General features: G+C 40.9%; 1 protein-coding gene across 9 annotated transcripts in view; it reads right to left on the bottom strand.

The window, feature by feature from the left end:
• LOC126166989 (dynein axonemal light chain 4-like) overlaps nt 1-19,208 on the bottom strand; it is a 40,442-nt gene extending 21,234 nt beyond the window's left edge. For 4 of the 9 annotated variants that reach the window (XR_007535442.1, XR_007535449.1, XR_007535445.1 and 1 more), the window contains exons 1-2: nt 19,038-19,207; nt 18,872-18,955 (exon numbers count right to left, since the gene is read on the bottom strand). Coding sequence is in view for 1 of the 9 variants with exons in the window: in XM_049920446.1 (XP_049776403.1) it covers nt 18,872-18,955; nt 19,038-19,109 (156 nt within the window). In the remaining 8 variants the exon portion in view is untranslated. Of the gene's footprint in view, nt 1-18,867; nt 18,956-19,037 lie in introns of all 9 variants that reach the window. The other 5 variants (XR_007535448.1, XR_007535446.1, XR_007535444.1 and 2 more) reach the window with 4 other exon arrangements.
• Between the last annotated feature and the right edge of the window lie 797 nt (nt 19,209-20,005).

The raw sequence follows: 20,005 nt of genomic DNA, 5'->3' as shown, positions 1-20,005 counted from the left end.
GCAGAAGGAAGATTACCATTCCTTGACATTATGGTCAAACGAAGAGCGGATGGCACCCCGGGCCACGGGGTATACAGGAAGAAAACGCACACCAACCAGTATTTGCTTGCGGATAGCTGCCACCACCCATTCGCAGAGGAATGGGGTGCTACGAACACTGGAGCACAGGCCGCGCTCCATCTCTGACGCACAGAGCCCGCCCCATGAGCTGGAACACCTCAAAACTGTATTCCGGAAAAACAGGTACTTGAAATGGCAGGTCAGATGCGCAATCCGCCCCACCTATACAGTACAGCGTGTGGAGGCAGACGAAGTCACGGAGGAAGAGAGAGCCACTGCCTATATACCATATACGGGTGCATTATCAGGGAAAATAGGACAAATATTGAGGAAACATTGAGTAGGAACTGTCTTTTGCCCACCCAATAAAACACGAGCATTATTGGGAAGTGTCAAAGACTATCTTGGTTTGTGGAATACCAGCATACACCAGATTCCATGTCATTGTGGGAAGACTTACATTGGACAGACAGTGCGCACCATCAAAGATCATTGTCGAGAACATCAGAGGCACACTCGAATTAGGTACCCCAACAAATTGGTGGTTGCAGACAATGTCTGTCCGAAAATCATGAAATGGAGTACTAATATATCAGGGTCTTGGCACAGTCATCCAAATACTGGGACAATGTCGTTAGAGAGGCTATCAAAATTTGTACCAGGGATGGACTCATCAACCAAGATTGTGGCAATAAACTCAGCAAGGCATGGGAACCAGCATTGAGTCTAATTAAAAAGAAACTCAGCAAAGAAAATGAACAGAAGACCAGAGCGGACGAGGCAATTACACCGACACCACCACAGACGCCAACACCAGCGTCTCACCAACTGCTGACTCATGGCCACAGGCGCGGTCCGCGGAGAGAACGCCTCGCAGGGGAAGGGGATTTAAGATGGCCGCCCAGACCTCAGGAGCTCAGTTCGTTAGCACACCTGATGATGGCGACATGTCTGAAGAAATTGATGAAATGTATGATGAGATAAAAGAAATTATTCAGGTAGTGAAGGGAGACGAAAATTTAATAGTCATGGGTGACTGGAATTCGAGTGTAGGAAAAGGGAGAGAAGGAAACATAGTAGGTGAATATGGATTGGGGTTAAGAAATGAAAGAGGAAGCCGTCTGGTAGAATTTTGCACAGAGCATAACTTAATCATAGCTAACACTTGGTTCAAGAATCATAAAAGAAGGTTGTATACATGGAAGAATTCTGGAAATACTAGTAGGTATCAGATAGATTACATAATGGTAAGAGAGAGATTTAGGAACCAGGTTTTAAATTGTAAGACCTTTCCAGGGGCAGACGTGGACTCTGACCACAATCTATTGGTTATGAACTGTAGATTAAAACTGAAGAAATTGCAAAAAGGTGGAAATTTAAGGAGATGGGACCTGGATAAACTGAAAAAACCTGAGGTTGTACAGAGTTTCAGGGAGAGCATAAGGGAACAATTGACAGGGATGGGGGAAAGAAATAGAGTAGAAGAAGAATGGGTAGCTCTGAGGGATGAAGTAGAGAAGGCAGCAGACGATCAAGTAGGTAAAAAGACGAGGGCTAGTAGAAATCCTTGGGTGACAGAAGAAATATTGAATTTAATTGATGAAAGGAGAAAATATAAAAATGCAGTAAATGAAACAGGTGAAAAGGAATACAAACGTCTCAAGAATGAGATTGACAGGAAGTGCAAAATGGCTAAGCAGGGATGGCTAGAGGACAAATGTAAGGATGTAGAGGGTTATCTCACGAGGGGTAAGATAGATACTGCCTACAGGAAAATTAAAGAGACCTTTGGAGAAAAGAGAACCCCTTGTATGAATATCAAGAGCTCAGATGGAAACCCAGTTCTAAGCAAAGAAGGGAAAGCAGAAAGGTGGAAGGAGTATATAGAGGGTCTATACAATGGTGATGTACTTGAGTACAATATTATAGAAATGGAAAAGGATGTAGATGAAGATGAAATGGGAGATACAATACTGCATGAAGGATTCGACAGAGCACTGAAAGACCTAAGTCAAAAAAAGGCCATGGGAGTAGATAACATTCCAATACAACTACTGATTGCCTTGGGAGAGCCAACCATGACAAAACTCTATTATCTGTTGAGCAAGATGTATGAGACAAGTGAACTACCCTCAGATTTCAGAAGAATATAATAATTCCAATCCCAAAGAATGCAGGTGTTGGCAGATGCAAAAATTACTGAACTATCAGTTTAATAAGTCACAGCTGCAAAATACTAATGCAAATAATTCGTTACAGAAGAATGGAAAAACTGGTAGAAGCCAACCTCGGGGAAGATCAGTTTGAATTCCGTAGAAATGTTGGAACAAGTGAGGCAATACTGACCTTATGACCTATCTTAGAAGAAAGATTAAGTAAAGGCAAACGTATATTTCTAGCATTTGTAGACTTGGAGAAAGCTTTTGACAATGTTGACTGGAATACTCTCTTTCAAATTCTAAAGGTGGCAGGGGTAAAATACAGGGAGCGAAAGGCTATTTACAATTTGTACAGAAACCAGATGGCAGTTATAAGAGTCGAGGGGCACGAAAGGGAAGCAGTGGTTTGGAAGGGAGTGAGACAGGGTTGTAGCCTATCCCCGATGTTATTCAATCTGTATATTGAGCAAGCAGGAAAGGAAACAAAAGAAAAGTTCGGAGTAGGCATTAAAATCCATGAGGAAGAAATAAAAACTTTGAGGTTCGCTGATGACATTGTAATTCTGTCAGAGACAGCAAGGGGCTTGGAAGAGCAGTTGAACGGAATGGACAGTGTCTTAAAAGGAGGATATAAGATGAACATCAACAAAAGCAAAACGAGGATAATGGAATTTAGTCTAATTAAATCAGATGATGCTGAGGGAATTAGATTAGGAAATGAGATACTTAAAGTAGGAAAGGAGTTTTGCTACTTGGGGAGCAAAATAACTGATGATGGTCAAAGTAGAGAAGATATAAAATGTAGACTGGCAATGGCAAGGAAAGCGTTTCTGAAGAAGAGAAATTTGTTAACATCGAGTATTGATTTAAGTGTTAGGAAGTCATTTCTGAAAGTACTTGTATGGAGTGTAGCGATGTATGGAAGTGAAACATGGACGATAAATAGTTTGGACAAGAATAGAATAGAAGCTTTCGAAATGTGGTGCTACAGAAGAATGCTGAAGATTAGATGGGTAGATCACATAACTAATGAGGAGGTATTGAATAGAATTGGGGAGAAGAGGAGTTTGTGGCACAACTTGACTAGAAGAACGGATAGGTTGGTAGGACATGTTCTGAGGCATCAGGGGATCACAAATTTAGCATTGGAGGGCAGTGTGGGGGGTAAAAATCGTAGAGGGAGACCAAAAGATGAATACACTAAGCAGATTCAGAAGGATGTGGGTTGCAGTAAGTACCGGGAGATGAATAAGCTTGCACAGGATAGAGTAGCATGGAGAGCTGCATCAAACCAGTCTCAGGACTGAAGACCACAACAACAACGAGGAGGAAGAGGCCCTCTTCCACCTTGCAGTCCTATTTAGATAAGTACCTTTGGTGGAAGAATCTTTTGGACAATTTTTGTCCATTTAATTGTTTATTGAGGGCTGCAGAGCAAATGTATAGCCCTAAGGTTGTTAGTTGAACAGATTTTTGGATGTTGGTGGAGAGGAGAGGGTGTGGTCAATTTGGTATGAAAGGTTGGATAGTTTTGAGGGAGAAACAGTTAGGAGTAATTTAGTGTTTTGTGTGGAGTTTCTGTTTTCTTTCTTTCTTCCTTTTTGTTATTTAAGGTACAAATGTTATTTTTGCTAGTTATAGTTTGGTTTTGGTATTGTGTTTAGTAAGGGTATTCGAGAGGAGATTTGTATTTTGGAGGTTTTGGGTATGGGAGGTATGGGTGGTATTAAGGATTTTATTTTGTTTTTTAAGCTGGGTGTGCGAGTGGGTACGTGTGCTGGTGTGTGTGTGTGTGTGTGTGTGTGTGTGTGTGTGTGTGGGGGGGTGTGTGTGTGTGTGTGATTGGCCAGCCTAGATTTATGTGAAGGTGGCTTTGATTGGCAAGTACTTATGGTTTTAGGGAGCACAACAGCTATGGTCATAGGGGCCCATTCTGTGGCTTAGCGAAGGGTAAAAACAGGAATGTAAATCAGCAGCACTGGGAACAAAACTCAAGGAGGGAAACTAAAAACAGAAGTAAACCTTAGAAAAGTGCGAGGGAAGGGGGGTTGTTTACCCTGAAAAGAGCTTCAAATGACTGATACCATCTCACTAACACTTATAAACTCAAGGAAGCAATCGGATGAGTGCGTATAATCCACTAAAAGGGAAGATGTATCGGGCGACAGCTGTAAACAGGCACGTAGCGGATTAAAATGGGGGCACTGAAGTAAATCGTGTCTCACCAACCATGATTGAAAGCAGTGAGGACAAAGTGGGGGAGGATCACCACTTAAAAGTTGTCGATGGCTAAAAAGACAGTGCCCAATCTGGAGCCAAATTAAAAGTACCTCATCCCAATGCCGAGGCCGGGAGGAAGAGGTCCAAGCACGAGGAAGAGGTTTTATGTCCTGTAATTTATTATCCTGAAGTGCAGACCAATGTGTGTGCCATAAAAAAAGAGTAACACAACATAAAATGCTCTGTAAATCGGTAAAGGGAACCATGCGAACCGCAGGCCAAGGATGAGAGACAGCAGCCTTTGCAGCTATATTGGCTGCCTCGTTCCCGCATATACCAACATGTCTTGGGATCCAGAGGAATGCCACAGAGATGCCCCCAAAGTGGAGCATATGATGGCAGTCTTGAATCCGGTGGATCAGAGGGTGGACGGGATAAAGAGCGTGGACGGTGAGAAGAGAGCTGAGTGAATCCGAGCATATAATATACTGTATACACTAATGGTGATGGCCGTATTGGACAGCCTGGAGAACAGCGTAAAGCTCTGCAGTAAAAACAGAATACTGGTAAGGAAGCCAAAAACTAATAGGGACGTCGTCAATAATATAGGCACTCCTGACACCAAATGTGGTCTTGGAGCTGTCAGTGTAAATAAATGTGGCATCCTCCATTTGTGCACACAGAGAAGCAAATGCCTGATGATGAGTTATAGGGAGGTACTATCCTTGGGAATCTTACAATGATCACAGAGAAGGCAGGTCAGGGGCGAAGCCTAGGTGGTGTCGTACCCCCATTTGTCAAGAAAGTTTTAGGAAATTGGAAGGAAAGTGAAAGCAGCAGTTGATGGAAGCAGACTCCTGGGGTGGTAGAGAGGAAGGGCTGCCTTCGTATCCTACATCCGAGGAGGCATCAAAAAAAAGGGCATGGGTCAGATGAGCAGGCATGGAAGACAGATGACTAGCGTAACAACTCACAAGAACAGCTCCCCGAATGGACAGTGGAGGTTCAGCAGTCTCAGCATAAAGGCTCTCTCCATGGGGCTAGTGTTAAAAGCTTGAGACGCCAAAAGTAGTCCATGGTGGTGGACAGAATCTAGACACCAAAGAATAGGTGGCCGTGCAGACGAGTAAACTATGCTTCCATAGTCCAATTTCGAGCACAATAAGGCACGATATAGGTGGAGGAGGGACCACTCAGAATACGGAGGGTGCTGAGAGACTGCAGACAGCGAGCCGAAATATATGAAACATGGGAAGATCAGCACAGTTTCCTGTCAAACGTAAGTCCTAAGAATTTGGCAATATCTGCAAATGGAAGGTCAACAAGGCCTAGATGTAGGGAAGACGGATAAAACGCCATACAACACCAAAAATTTACAGATGGTCTTACTGGGAGAAAATTGGAAGCCGGTTTCAATGCTCCATGAGTGGAGGTGATCGAGACATCCTTGAAGACGTCATTCAAGAAGACGGGTCCGTTGAGAGCTGTAGTAGATGGCAAAATCATCAACCAACAAGGAGCTTGAGACATCAGGAAGGTGACAATCCATAATTGGATTTATGGCAATGGCAAACAGTAAAACACTCAGCACAGAGCTCTGGGGCACCCTGTTTTCTTGGGAGAAAGTACGGGTAGAGTAGTGTTCAACCGTATCTTAAATGTGCGCTCTGGACTACCTCTTTTCATGGATGAAAAGGTAGTGACCTCGAAAGCCCCATGAGAACAGCGTGCGGAGGATGCCTGTCCTCCAACAGGTATCGTATGCCCTCTCCAGATCAAAAAATATAGCTACCATTTGGCGTTTCCTGAGAAAAAAATTGAAGAGACCAACAGGATGGTCAACTGCGGAACGATGCTTTCGAAAACTGCATTGGGCAGTTGTTAAAGGGTTTCAGGACTCCAGCCACCAGCCTCTACATCTACGTGATTACTCTGCTATTCACAATAAAGTGCCTGGCAGAGGGTTCCAGAATGGCAAGCGGGAAAAACAAGCCCTTAAATTTTTCTGTGCGAGCCCTGATATCTCTTATTTTATCATGATGACCATTTATCCCTATGTAGTAGGGTGCCAACAGAATGTTTTTGCAATTGGAGGAGGAAACTGCTGATTGAAATTTCGTGAGAAGATGCCGTCACAACAAAAAACGCCTTGGTTTTAATGATTACCACTCCAATTCAAGTATCATGTCTGTGGCACTACCTCCCCTACTTCATGATAATACAAAACGAGCTGCCCTTCTAACTTTTTTGAAGTCATCTGTCAGTCCCACCTGCTGCGGATCCCAGACCGCATAGCAGTATTCCAGAGCAGGGCAGACATGCATGGTGTAAGCAGTCTCTCTAAGTAGACCTTTTGCACGTTTTAAGTGTTCTGTCAATGAATAGCAGTCTTCGGTTTGCTCTATCCACAACACTATCTATGTGATTGTTACAATTTAGGTTATTTGTAATTGTAATCCCTGTAAGAATAACTTCCGTAACATGAGTGACCTGATCAATGATGCAAGGAAACTGACAGTCATCAAATGTTGCTAGAGAGGATAAAAGTGTCGAATCGGCTTGGGAAAACTTCCAGTGTCTTGGGTGCATAGATGGCAGTTGTGGCTGTAATCGGACACATGGAAAATGGTCACTAGACTGTGGATCAGCAAGAGTGAACCATTCAAAGTACCGAGCTAGCCGAACAGTACTGAGCGGAAGGTCCAAATGAGAGTAGGTTAATGTGGAGACAGACAAAACTGTAGGTTCTCCAGTGTTGAGGCAAACAAGATCCACTTGGTGGAAGAGGTCAATCAATAGGAAGCTTCTCGGACAAGGACACGGAAATCCCAAGGTGAATCCAGAAAGGGAAAGACATACAGCAACAGCTTGGAAGGAACTGTGTAATTGGATTGGGTGATCATGGATAGTATCATGGACAAGAATCTGAAGTCCCCCATGTGCCAGAATGCCAGCAACAGATGGGACATCAAACCAGACTCATTGGAAATTAGGGAAGACAAATGATCATGGGGATGTAGTTTTGCTTCCTGAAGACAGAAGATGACTGGGGAGTAGGATCATACGAGGATTGACAGTTCATACCGATTGGAGCAAATTCCGTGGATATTCCAATGGATAATTGAGCTAGAGTGTGCGAAAAAAGGAAAATCTCACCACAGCTGCCATCAACTCAGTGACTGCTGAGCGCTAGTGGCCAACGGCTTGGAATGACAGTCAGCCAGAGACAGAAGATCCTGATCCATAGGTTGTTTTGGGGCAGCCCCTGCTGCCAGTGACTGGCTGGTTGATCGGCCGTGAGCAGTGCGTCTCGCCAACACAGAAGACAGTCGAAGGCAGCTACCGCTTGGTGGCACTGTAGAATAGACACGCCATGGTGGAGAAGGAAAGGAATTGTTTTTCTTATAAGCCTTTTTGAAAGCTGGATGTTGAGATGAAGGAAGAGTTGATGGTTGTGAGGTCTGGGTACAGAAAAATCATCATGAGTAGGCTCTCTTTTGGAAGTCCGGTTGTCCAATTTTGTGGCCAGTGATTTAGCAGGAGACAATGCAGGTTGAGCCTTAGAGTGAGAGGGCGATAGTGGGGAGGCTGAACAGGTGATCTCTGGGCTGGCCGATCTGACAACCATGATGCTAAAGGTGAGATTGCAAGTCTGCATGGCTACCTCCATAGTAGGTCGAGGAGAGGCGAGGACAGTGCTTTATTTACCTGCTGGGAGCAAAGTGGGCTCTCTACTGGCTAATGACTTACGAGCAGCAAAAGTAGACACTTTTTCCTTCACTTGGATTTCCTGAATAATTTGTTCATCTTTAAAAATAGGGCAATCTCTAGAGGAAGCAGTGTGGTTGCCCATACAGTTGATGCAACGAGAGGATGGAGGTGGACAATCATGCTCGTGGGCATCCCTGCCACAGGTAACACATTTGGCCATATTGGAACACGACTGGCTGGTAGGATTAAACCTCTGACATTGAAAGCAATGCATAGGGTTGGGGATGTATAGCCGAACTGAAATTATCTCATATCCCACTTTAATGTTCGATGGAAGTTGAACTCTGTCAACTGTCAAGAAGAAAGTGTTGGTCGGTACCAATTCCTTTTCAACCCTCTTCATTACTTCATGTACAGCTGTTACTCCCTGATCAGACAGGTAATTTTGAATGTCCTCATTTGATAACTCGTTGAGTGATCTTGTATAAACCACCCCGCATGATGAGTTTAAATTATGGTGCACATCCACCCGGACAGGGAGGGTGTGTAGCAGTGTAGTTTGAAGCAATTTTTGTGCCTGAAGGGCACTCTTTGTTTCTAACAACATGGTGCCATTTTGTAACTGGGAACAAGACTTTACAGGAACTGCAATTGCATCAACACCTTTCTGAATAATAAAAGGGTTTACTGTTGAGAAGTCTTGACTTTCGTCGGACTGAGCAACAACTAGGAACTTTGGCACTGATGGAAGAATTTCCTGTGGCAGAGACTCATCTAGCTTTCTCTTGTGGGCAGAAGTTATAGAAGTAGAAGAAACCATTGCGAAAGTATCCCCCATGATTATCGGCGTCTCCGACAGCTCGCTCCTTCCTATTGGGGGCCCTCTCTGAGGGCACTCCCACATCAGGTGATGTTAGGTGAGGTGCATATTGGTTTGTAATCATTCGTTACGTTACATTTTTTTATATTAGTTACATGAGCGAGTTTTGTTTTATCGTACTGTGGACTTCATTTTAACTCGATAAGGTAAGTGAATAATGAATTTGATGATTTGTGTGTGTTGTTTCTCAGTGTCATCGGCTTCATTTTAGCTATGTAGCTCTAATGTTATTTGCAGTACCAACCCCTTTGAGTTGTGTGTGGTTTCCTGGTATTGCAAGTTTTGTCTGAGCTATATGGGTAAAGAGAAATTTGTAGCACCGTGTTTTGGAATTCTGTGTGGGTTCTTGGTATTGTGGGGTTCATTTGAGCTATACACATCATTGTTTGAGCTATACAGATCAAATTAAATTTATAATAGCAGTATTTTTAACTGTCTTTTTCCTTTGGGTGAGCTGATTGTTGACGTTTTTGTGTGCTTGATTTTTGGGTTAATATTTGTCTTGGAAGGGTGAAATTGTATTCAGTTTTTGCCCACTCAAAATACACTACTTCCTGTGGTTGTCTTGTTAGATTCATTCTATTGCTATAATCAAATACTCCGTGTGTTATTTATGTATGCTGACAGGTGTACTGAGAGACATCATGGTTGCCATAATTCATATGCCTCATACATAAAGAGACAGCCAGCTCGATGATGTTATGGTGTATCTCTGTAACAATATTATATTTTTGTTAGATTTTTTTAATTTGAAAGATATTTGCTTTATGACTGCAATGGTATCCTCCGTTTGGACATATCTGTCTAAGTTCTTTTACTGTCACCTTTTGAATTTTTTTTATAATTTACAGAAAAAAATTTCAAAAATGCCAATCCAGAAAAGTTAGATTTCTTTCTGCTGATTAGTACCATGTAGTACTATACTCTCTATAAAGGAGAGCTTCCACTTTTAAGTTGGGCAGGTTTTATTTTAAGAAATCTTTTTTTAACTTTCAAGGGTAATGTATGTCTTCACTGAAGTTGTTTCTTACTAATTTCTTTGTTACAATGTTGATTTCCATTGTCTTTGTTGCAGTTGTTTCTTGTCACTCTCATTGTTGCAGATATTTCTTTTCACTCTCATTGTTGCAGATATTTCTTTTCACTCTCATTGTTGCAGATATTTCTTTTCACTCTCATTGTTGCAGATATTTCTTTTCACTCTCATTGTTGCAGATATTTCTTACGCTTTGTGTAGTTCCTTCTCAGTTTCTTTGCCGTGGTTGTTCATTGCAGGTTTCTGTGTTGTAGTTGTTCAGTGCCAATTTGTTTACTGAAAAGGCTTCTAAGAAATCTGAGACCATGCAATGAGTTCTGGGTTTTCATGAGGAATTTGCCAATTGACACAGTTGCAGTCTGTTTTCTGAAAAGGACTGTTTGAAATGTCTTCTGACTGGGGCCACAGGTGAGTGAAGTGTGCATATCTATTTGCACATCCATAAAAGAGTGATATATAAGGCAAACAGACAGACTTTGTTCAGGCTGGGAATAAGTGTTCTCATCTGAAGACTATGTTTCAAAGTGAAGATGTTTCCAGTGACGACTTTTTGTGTTGTAAATGTTTTGACAGAATAATAACGATGATAGTATCTGAACAAGGTGAAGCCTCCCTTGGAGCAGATGATGCAGATTTTGCATCAATAGAGTAAGAATTAAATGCCCTGAACCAGTCAACTACAGAGGTAGGTGTTAATCCTGTTAAGAAACCGTGATCAGTGAAGTCGAGTCATAAGCTCTATGCGTCAAGAAAGCCCAGAGAAATTACTAAAACTATGGATGAATACACTACAGCAAAACTGACCACAATCTTCAAAGTAGAAATTCCATCTTCAGAAGAAAATGAACCAAACCCTTCTTGCACCTCTTGCCAGGAATGTTTCACAAATATCAATTCAGTTTTTGATATTGTGCGTCCTACAGTGAAAAGGTGCAAGTTTTAACTATTATTCTTGAGACGGTTTCAAAGAAAACAATTTTGAACCATGCTCCATCAGTATCAAAATACATGGCAGACAAATCAAGAAATGTGAGGCATGTAAAAGGAGTCTTTGGAAGACCGGATCCCTATTATGGTCATCCTGTAGAAGCCGCTCAAGTTCAAATAGTGCAGTCATTTTATCTGGAAGATAAATGGGGCTGTTCTCACTAGAGTGCCTACAAAAAAGACACTATAACTATAACAGTTGAAGATCAAAAAGTTGTGAAAGTGAAGAGGTACATGACTCGCAGTATTAAAGAAACTTTTGCAATTTATAAGAGCAACTAAACAACTTCACATATTGGAAGATCAAAATTTTATGCACTACAACCTTAGTGGGTAGTTCCACACTCGCCTAGAGATGACTTTTTATATGTGTACTGTGTGAATTTTGAATTTTGTGTGGTAATTTTGAAGAACGTACTGGAGCATGTTACATATGACACCTTGGTTGGGCGTGTGAACTCATTAGTAGTCTGTGGCACAAAGTGAGACACTTGTTTGTTTCAAGAATGTGGTGGCTGCCCTGGAACGGGAGGGACTGTCTTTACGGACACTTGGCCTCGAAGACGTATCAGGTAACTCTACAGAAATTACATACGTGGCATGGGAGAAAAATAAACTAATTAAGAAAACTGTTGCCTTTGATAGTTTCATTGATGAACTTGGTAAATGGTCAGTGAAAGCAGTAACACACCAGCATCTGAAGAAATTGTAACAACAACACATTGCAGAATTGAAAGGATGTGTACAGGCTGAAGAACTATGTTTAGTGCTTCATTGTGATTTTGCTGAGTAATGGTCTGCAATTCCCCCACAAGAAGTACAAGGGTATCATTGGAGTAATGACCAGGTTTCAATTTTTACAGGAGTGACATATTTTCAAAACAAGGCCAAAAGTGTTGCAGTTATAAGTGATGACACAGGACATGACTCAGCACATGCTTTGCTAGCAATGTGCAAAATTCTTAAACTGCAAACAAGGGCAGAGAAGACCATCGTTATTTCTGATGGTGTTCCGAGTCATTTTAAAAATCATTACCAGGTTTTTGAATCGAGTAAGTTGCTTGTGCCAACTGACTGGGTGTACAGTGCCACAGGTCACAGGAAGGAGCCTTTTGATGATGTAAGCGGCCTGTGAAGCATCTTGCTACAAAACATAATCTCTCCAGACCAAATACACCTGCGATTTAGAATGCTGAGGATTTTACGAGAGTCGTGAAATCTTACACATCCACAGCCCTCATTCTTTTGTCCAAAGAGGAAATCAAAGAATTCCGTGAGCAGAAAAAAGAACGATCCAAACAAACTAGGCCTATGAAAGAAATTCGGAACACACATTTTTGGACTCAAAGGAAGGGCAAACTCATATTACACGCACTTTAAAGTGCAAGAAAGAAGAAATTTCATTCACTCGGCCAACACCTCAGAAACAGCAGAATAATATTCAGATTCACAACCTGAAAAGGGGGATGTTTGTGGTGTGTATGTATGACTGTGGCTAGTGGATTGCAAAGATTGCAAACACCAGTTATGATTTAAACGAAATTGTAGTGAACTCTATGCTACCACATGGACCAGCTGCTGGATATAGGTTTCCAGGCGAAGGACAGCAACAATGCCATCAGTGCTCACTTCCTGTTCACAATGTTTTGAAGATTGTAAGTGCTCCAGTTCCTATTGGTTCAACAGAAAGGCATCATTCTACATCAAAGGAAGATACTTAAGCAGTGGAGCACATTTTTAGTTCATTGACTGGCTAATTTCAGTACTAAACAGAGGCTGTATAAATTGAAACCTTTAAGCCTTTGGACCTATCACATACATTTTAGAACCATTTAAAATGCTTGAAAACTAAGTCTCTTACTCATCTACCAAAACTTAGTTTCGATTTTTATGAGCGTGTTATGTGATAATGTGGTAATAAAAAAGGTTTTATGTATGGCAAAAATTTCAATTGTACATAAAACCTGTTCAGCCTAAAAATGGAAGCTCTCCTTTTCAGGGAATGTAGCACTATATGGTACTAATCAACAGAAAAAAAAAAATTAAAATTTAATGGATTGGCATCTTTGGAAAAAAAAAAAATCCATAAATTATAAAAAAATTCAGAACCCTATAGTAAAAGGACTTTGACAGATAAGTCCAAATGGAGGATTTCTTTGTACTCATAAAGCAATTATCTTACAAATAAAAAACCCCAACAAAAATCTAGAACTGTTCCAGAGATACAGCATTTTACATTTTCTTCCAAAATTCGCAACTTCAAGTTGGTACGCACAGTGTCATCTCTGGAGAGCTGTTTCTTGGAGCAGAATTTTTTTTGGAGAAAACAAAAAAATGTGTGTTCCTTACTTCGTCCTTCATTTTAACATATGCTAAATTCAATAACATCCGAGACTATGAAGGTAGGATTTTTTCCTAGCCTGCATGCATTGATACGGGCTATGTCTAATGCAGATTGGTATACTTTATGCAGCCAGCAGAGCCTGGAGTAAGTGAACTCTTATCTCTGAGCAGCAAATGCATGTCCCTTGCCGCATCTCAAGCATGTTACCTGCAATGTTACTTTCCTTATGTTTACAAGTACTTTGGGATCAACCAAAGGGTCTGATTCCACCTGTCTGCTTTGGTCCATCGTGTAACTGTGTTTTGATCCATGGTGTAACTGAGCTGTGTCGTGTGACACCTTAGAGGCACGGCATGTTTTGAAATGGATTCTGTTTGCAGTGCACATGATGGAGTAAATGGTGGTGTACTCTAATGTGAAATATTTATGTTTATAAATTGTTTGTGAGTGATGATTGTAAGACATTAGACTTAGTCATGTGTATTTGATGGTTTTGGGAGCTTGTTTATGTAGCCTTGACAGTGAGTTATTTTAATGTTGTTAGGTATTCGTACTGAGTTGTTGTTGATTTCGAAATTGTTAATTCATTGTGTTGTTAACGGTTTCAAAGTTATTTTTTTGATGTTTCGTTTGGTACTGTGTGTGGACCCTACAACAAAATTTACTAGTCATTCATTTATTGCTGCTATGCATGACAATATAGATTCTACAACTAAATTTCTCCAGCAATATGGCCTCTTGGCAGAATGTGTTAAGTGCCAGCAGTGCACAGAATTTATGAAATAGAGCAAAGTCTGTGTTTCTTAAACCAGGGACGAGTGTATGTTGTGGTGTTTTCAGTACCGGTTATCTTGGTTTGTGTGTGTGTGTGTGTGTGTGTGTGTGTGTGTGTGTGCCTAGATTTGTCAGCTGACTAAGGGTGTAAGCATGTTTTTATGTATTTCTACTCCTTGTTGTAGGAAGTGTAGTGTTTTTCTTTAAGTTCATAATTTTCTTTGATGTATGGGTATCGAAATTTCTGTTAGAGTTGTTCCTTTTTTATGATTTTTGCGGTTTGCATTGGTAACTGAAGTTCATATGTATTGTTTTATACTGATAGACATCGTGGAGTGTGTTTTGGTAACAGCTCTGCTAGTTGTGTCACTGCCTTTGTTCGAGCAATACAGGTTAAGTGAAATTTGTGATACAGTTCTGTGTGTGTGTGTGTGTGTGTGTGTGTGTGTGTGTGTGTGTGTGTGTGTGTGTGTCCCTGTTCAGTTTATTCTCAAGGATTTCAGATGTGTTATTTTTCAGTTCCGTTTGTTTTGGAATGATTAAATTATACATATTGTTGTATATTTGGCTTTTTTCAGCTGTAAACGCCCTATTTCCTGTAGTTGTCCCTTTTATTTCATTTTATTTTGGGAGTGAAATATTTTGCATTGTTTACATCTTTGTTCATGGGTGTATTTAGTGATGTTATGTTGACCACATTGCATTTGCTGGAAATAGGGGTAATCACCTTCTTGATGGCATCAGGGGTCCAAGCAGATGGATGAAATCAAAATTTTTGATATTGCCATAACATGTATCAAATCGTGGATATCACTGACAGACTATATATTATGTAAACATACCTATCACATGTCTTGCTGGTGAACTGGGAGGGCACAGGAAAACATTGCTATGCTTTACACATTGTGAAAGATGTTCAAACATTCTGGATAATATGGCTTGCCACTGTCTTGCCGAAGGTCAGCATTTAAAAAACACTGCCCTACATTTTTCAACTATTCCCAGTACATGCTTATCTTTATAGGATTGTCATATCAGAGAATCATGCTGTAATTCATTCATGCTAACACTCCCACCATGCGTGCTAGACCAACATGGTCTTAAAAAATAGACTTATAATAAAATAATCCAATCCATTTCCAACCATTTCTGTAATCCACAACTACAATTGTGACTGTTGTCAGTTCACATACCCTGAATGTTAAATACATCTATGTGATTACTCTGCTATTCACAATTAGTGCCTGGCAGAGGGTTCAATGAACCACCTTCAAGCTGTCTCTCTACCGTTCCACCCTCAAACGGCATGCAGGAAAAATGAGCACTTAAATTTTTCTGTGCGAGCCCTGATTTCTCTTATTTTATCATGATGATCATTTCTCCCTATTTAGGTGGGTCCCAACAGAATGTTTTCGCAATCAGAGGAGAAAAGTGGTGACTGAAATTTCATGAGCAGATCCCGTCGCAACGAAAAACGCCTTTGTTATTATGATTGCCACTCCAATTCGCGTATCATGTCTGTGACGCTATCTCCCCTATTTTGCAATAATACAAAATCAGCTGCCCTTCTTTGTGCTTTTTCGATGTCATGTCCCACCTGATAGGGCAGACAAGTGTGGTTTAAGCAGTCTCTTTAATAGAGCTGTTGCACCTTCTAAGTGTTCTGCCAATGAATCGCACTCTTTGGTTTGCTCTACCCACAATATTATCTATGTGATCATTCCAATTTAGGTTATTTGTAATTGTAGTCCCTACATATTTAGTTTAATTTACAGCCTTCAGATTTGTGTGACTTATCGCATAATCGAAATTTAGCTGATTTCTTTTAGTACTCATGTGAATAACTTCACACCTTTCCTTATTCAGGGTCAATTGCCAATTTTCGCACCATACAGGTATCTTATCATTTTGCAAGTTGTTTTGATCTGATGACTTTACAAGGTGGTAAATGACAGCATCATCTGCAAACAATCTAAGACAGCTACTCAGATTGCCTCTTATGTCATTAATATAGATCAGGAACAATAGAGGGCCTGTAACACTTCCTTGGGGAATGCCGGATATTTCTTCTGTTTTACTCAATGACTTTCCATCTATTACTACGAACTGTGACCTTTCTGACAGGAAATCACGAATCCAGTCGCCAGGTGATACTCCATAGGCACACAGCTTGGTTAGAAGACGCTTGTGAGGAATGGTGTCAAAAGCCTTCTGGAAATCTAAAAATATGGACTCAATTTGACATTCCCTGTCGACAGCACTTATTACTTCACGAGTATAAAGAGCTAGTTGTGTTTCACAAGAACGATATTTTCTGAAACCGTGTTGACTATGTGTCAATAAATCGTTTTCTTCGAGCTACTTCATAATGTTCGAATACAGTATACATTAGAAAACCCTACTGCAAATTGACGTTAGTGATGTAGGCCTGTAATTCAGTAGATTACTCCTACTTTCCGTTTTGGGTATTGGTGTGACTTGAGCAATTTTCCAGTCTTTAGTCATGGAGATTTCTGTGAGTGAGTGGTTGTATATAATTGCTAAATATGGAGCTATTTTATCAGCATACTCTGAAAGGATGCCTGACTAGTATACAATCTGGACCGGAGGCCTTGCCTTTATTAAGTGATTTAAGCTGCTTCGTTACTCCGAGGATATCTACTTCTATGTTGCTCATCTTGGCAGTTGTTCTTGATTGAAATTCAGGAATATTTACTTCTTCGTCTTTGGTGAAGGAGTTTCGGAAAACTGTGTTTAATAACTCTGCTTTAGTGGCACTGTCCTCAGTGACTTCACCGTTGTTATCGTGCAATGAAGGTATTGATTGTGTCTTGCCACTGGTGTGCTTTATGTATGACCAGAATCTCTTTGAGTTTTCTGCCAGATTTTGAGACAGAATTTCGTTGTGGAAATTATTAAAAGGATCTCGCATTGAAGTATGCGATATATTTCAAACTTCTGTAAAATTTTGCCAATCTTGGGGATTTTGTGTTCTTTTAAATTTGGCAACAATGATCTGACCCATTTTGTGTACTATGGGGGATCAATACCATCACTTATTAATTTCTGTGGTATATGTCTCTCAACTGCTGCCAATACTATCTCTTTGAAAACATTCCACAACTTTTCTACACTTACATGATCAGATTGGAAGGAGTGAAGACTGTCTCTTAAAAAGGCGTTAAGAGCATTTTATCAGATTTTTTAAATAGATATACTTTGCGTTTCTTTTTGATGGTTGTAGGTGTTACGGTATTCAGCCTAGCAGCAACTGCCTTGTGGTCGCTAATCCCTGTATTCGTCACAATGCTCACTATTTGTCCAGCATTATTTGTTGCTAAAAGGTCAAGTATGCTTTTATAACCATTTACGCTTCCACATCTGGAATGACTCCCCCTGGAATGCACACGGAGTGCACACTGGCTTCCTTCCCTTCCTTGCCAGCCATGTTCCTAAGGAACTCCATTACGCGCCTAACATTGGAGCTCCCAACTACCAGCAAACCCACCCTCTGTGAATGCCCAGACCTTTCGGGCCAAGAAGCTTCCTCTGGAACATGGTGGATGACTGCATCCAGCTCAGAGACATCGTCAGCTACAGATAACGCCCGAAACTTATTCGTCAAACAAACTGGGGAGGCCCTACAATCGACCTCTCGGAAAGTTTTTTCGATGCCTGCCAGACTTTGGAATGATCTCCCACTCAACCACAGGTGAGGGGTCAACCTCAGTGCAGGCAGTACCCGGGGTGGCCACAGCAGTGGACAAATCGGAGGACACGTGGGGCGTGCTCAACGTCCCTGGCATCCCCGCGTTCGATCCCCCACAGTGATGACCCTTGGCAGCAGCCTACAGCTGTGTGACGGAAGCCAAAGCAGCCTGGAGCTGTGAGTGAAGGGTCGCCAACTCAGCTCGCATCTGTACGCAACAATCACCGTTCCTATCCATTACTGCAGTCGCTCCTGTTTTAAGCTTGTAAAAATATGTAACAAGCGAACGGTGTACTCGCCTTATTAGCAGCAGGAACTAGTGGTGCTGCTCTTGCTGACAGTCTAACTGACACTGACACGTAGGAGACATCAATTTGATTTGATTCATTCATTCACACAGGGATCATCTCACAATGATATAGGAATTGTAATTATAATAGAAGTAAAAAGGTCAAAATATGCATATACTTAGGATATATAAGTATGTATTTATGAGGACAGGCAATCAGATGTGGCCTTGTTGAAGGAATCTTCCTCATTTGTGCCTGGAATGATGTAGGAGAACCTAAATCAGGATGGCTCGACCGATGCAGGTAAATGTTAACTGGCTGCACAAGTGCTACAGTGACAAATCAGGTAACTAACAAGACAAATTGCACATGTACATTGCTATTCATCAGGTCACAGCAAACAAAAAGGAACGCTCCCATGTAAATAAAACGTGTCAGATCGAACTTAATATTCTGTGACAGTTACCGAAACTACCATCTTACAAAATGTTTCCTCTGGACTAGGCTGATCCATTAGGTGAAAAAGTCTGAACGTCACACAGCTAATATAAAACGTGCCACTGACTAAAGTGAAACATGTCTCGCGAACAAAAATAAATTAAATGCAAAGCACAGATATGATGTGTCACAAAGGCTAAGACAACTAAGGGTTCATGCAAAACTCACTCAGTGTTGATAATTTACAAACATATCTTACATACTTCGTTGTTCGCAGCATGCTTCTCACATGCTGTTACACAAAGTTCCATTGCTTCTCCTCTCATCTCGTCAATCATATCGCAGTGCTACAGAACAGCATTCAAGCACAATATTAGTTGGAATGTCGCCTACAATAGTTTATGAATTACTCGCTGACGATGAACTCACCCTTACTAATGGATACGTATGGATAATTTTCTTTGTTTCTGCCTCTTCTTTCTTCCCTTCTGACTCGCTCATTATGACTTTCCACTTCTCACGCAATGTCAATATTTACAAACAGCCGCCACTTGCACCAAACATGTGTAAAGTCGTTAAGCTATATAAAATCTTTGCCAGGCTTCACTCAGTGATCACTATTTTGTTTCTTTTTTATTATTATTTTATTTTATTAGCTTCTAGCATACAAACTTTTTAGCCATCACAAATAAATGTACTGACACATATAACAAGGTAACCTTTGTTTCTTCGTCATACATACTGTTTAGGGCATACATTCACATGTTTTTAGATCAATATTATTGTAACCAGATTACAAAACATAGTTGACTGCTGAAAATGTATTTGTTAGTTAAGTTCTGTAGGTAAGTTCAATTCATTTTATAGTTTCATGTCTTATTTCGCTAGAAACCGGGATATGGCAATGTACTCCTGGTTGTGTCTCCGAGAATTGGGATCGTGCAAAGCGGCTGGCAGTGGCCAAGTCTTAAGAGCTCCTTTAAAAAGTCGACTCGGCCTTTCTCATAGCGTCTACACTGAAATAAGATGTGATTTACATCACCGATTGTTTCCTCTTCACATTGACAGTAGGGAGTCTCCGATACGCCGATTCTATGTCAATGGGCAGGGAAAGATCCATGATTGAGACGCATTCTCACAGTGGACGTCATAATTTTCCTTGAATGTTTGAAGTTCGCAAACCATGTCTGTGTTGGTATGAATGTCTGTATACGTTCATAGCTTTTTACCTCTTGTTTGTTGGCTTTCATTCCATTCTTCCTGCCATGAGAGAATCGCTTGTTGTTTTACTTTTATGAGGTATTCTGTGTATGGGAGTTTAATATCCATAGGTCTTCCACTGTTAATCGCATATCTCACTATTTGATCTGCTGTGTCATAGTATATAATGCCGGAAT

Source organism: Schistocerca cancellata, chromosome 1, assembly GCF_023864275.1.
Source record: "Schistocerca cancellata isolate TAMUIC-IGC-003103 chromosome 1, iqSchCanc2.1, whole genome shotgun sequence".
Lineage (NCBI taxonomy): Eukaryota > Metazoa > Arthropoda > Insecta > Orthoptera > Acrididae > Schistocerca > Schistocerca cancellata.
This window is presented reverse-complemented; position numbering and strand designations above follow the sequence as displayed.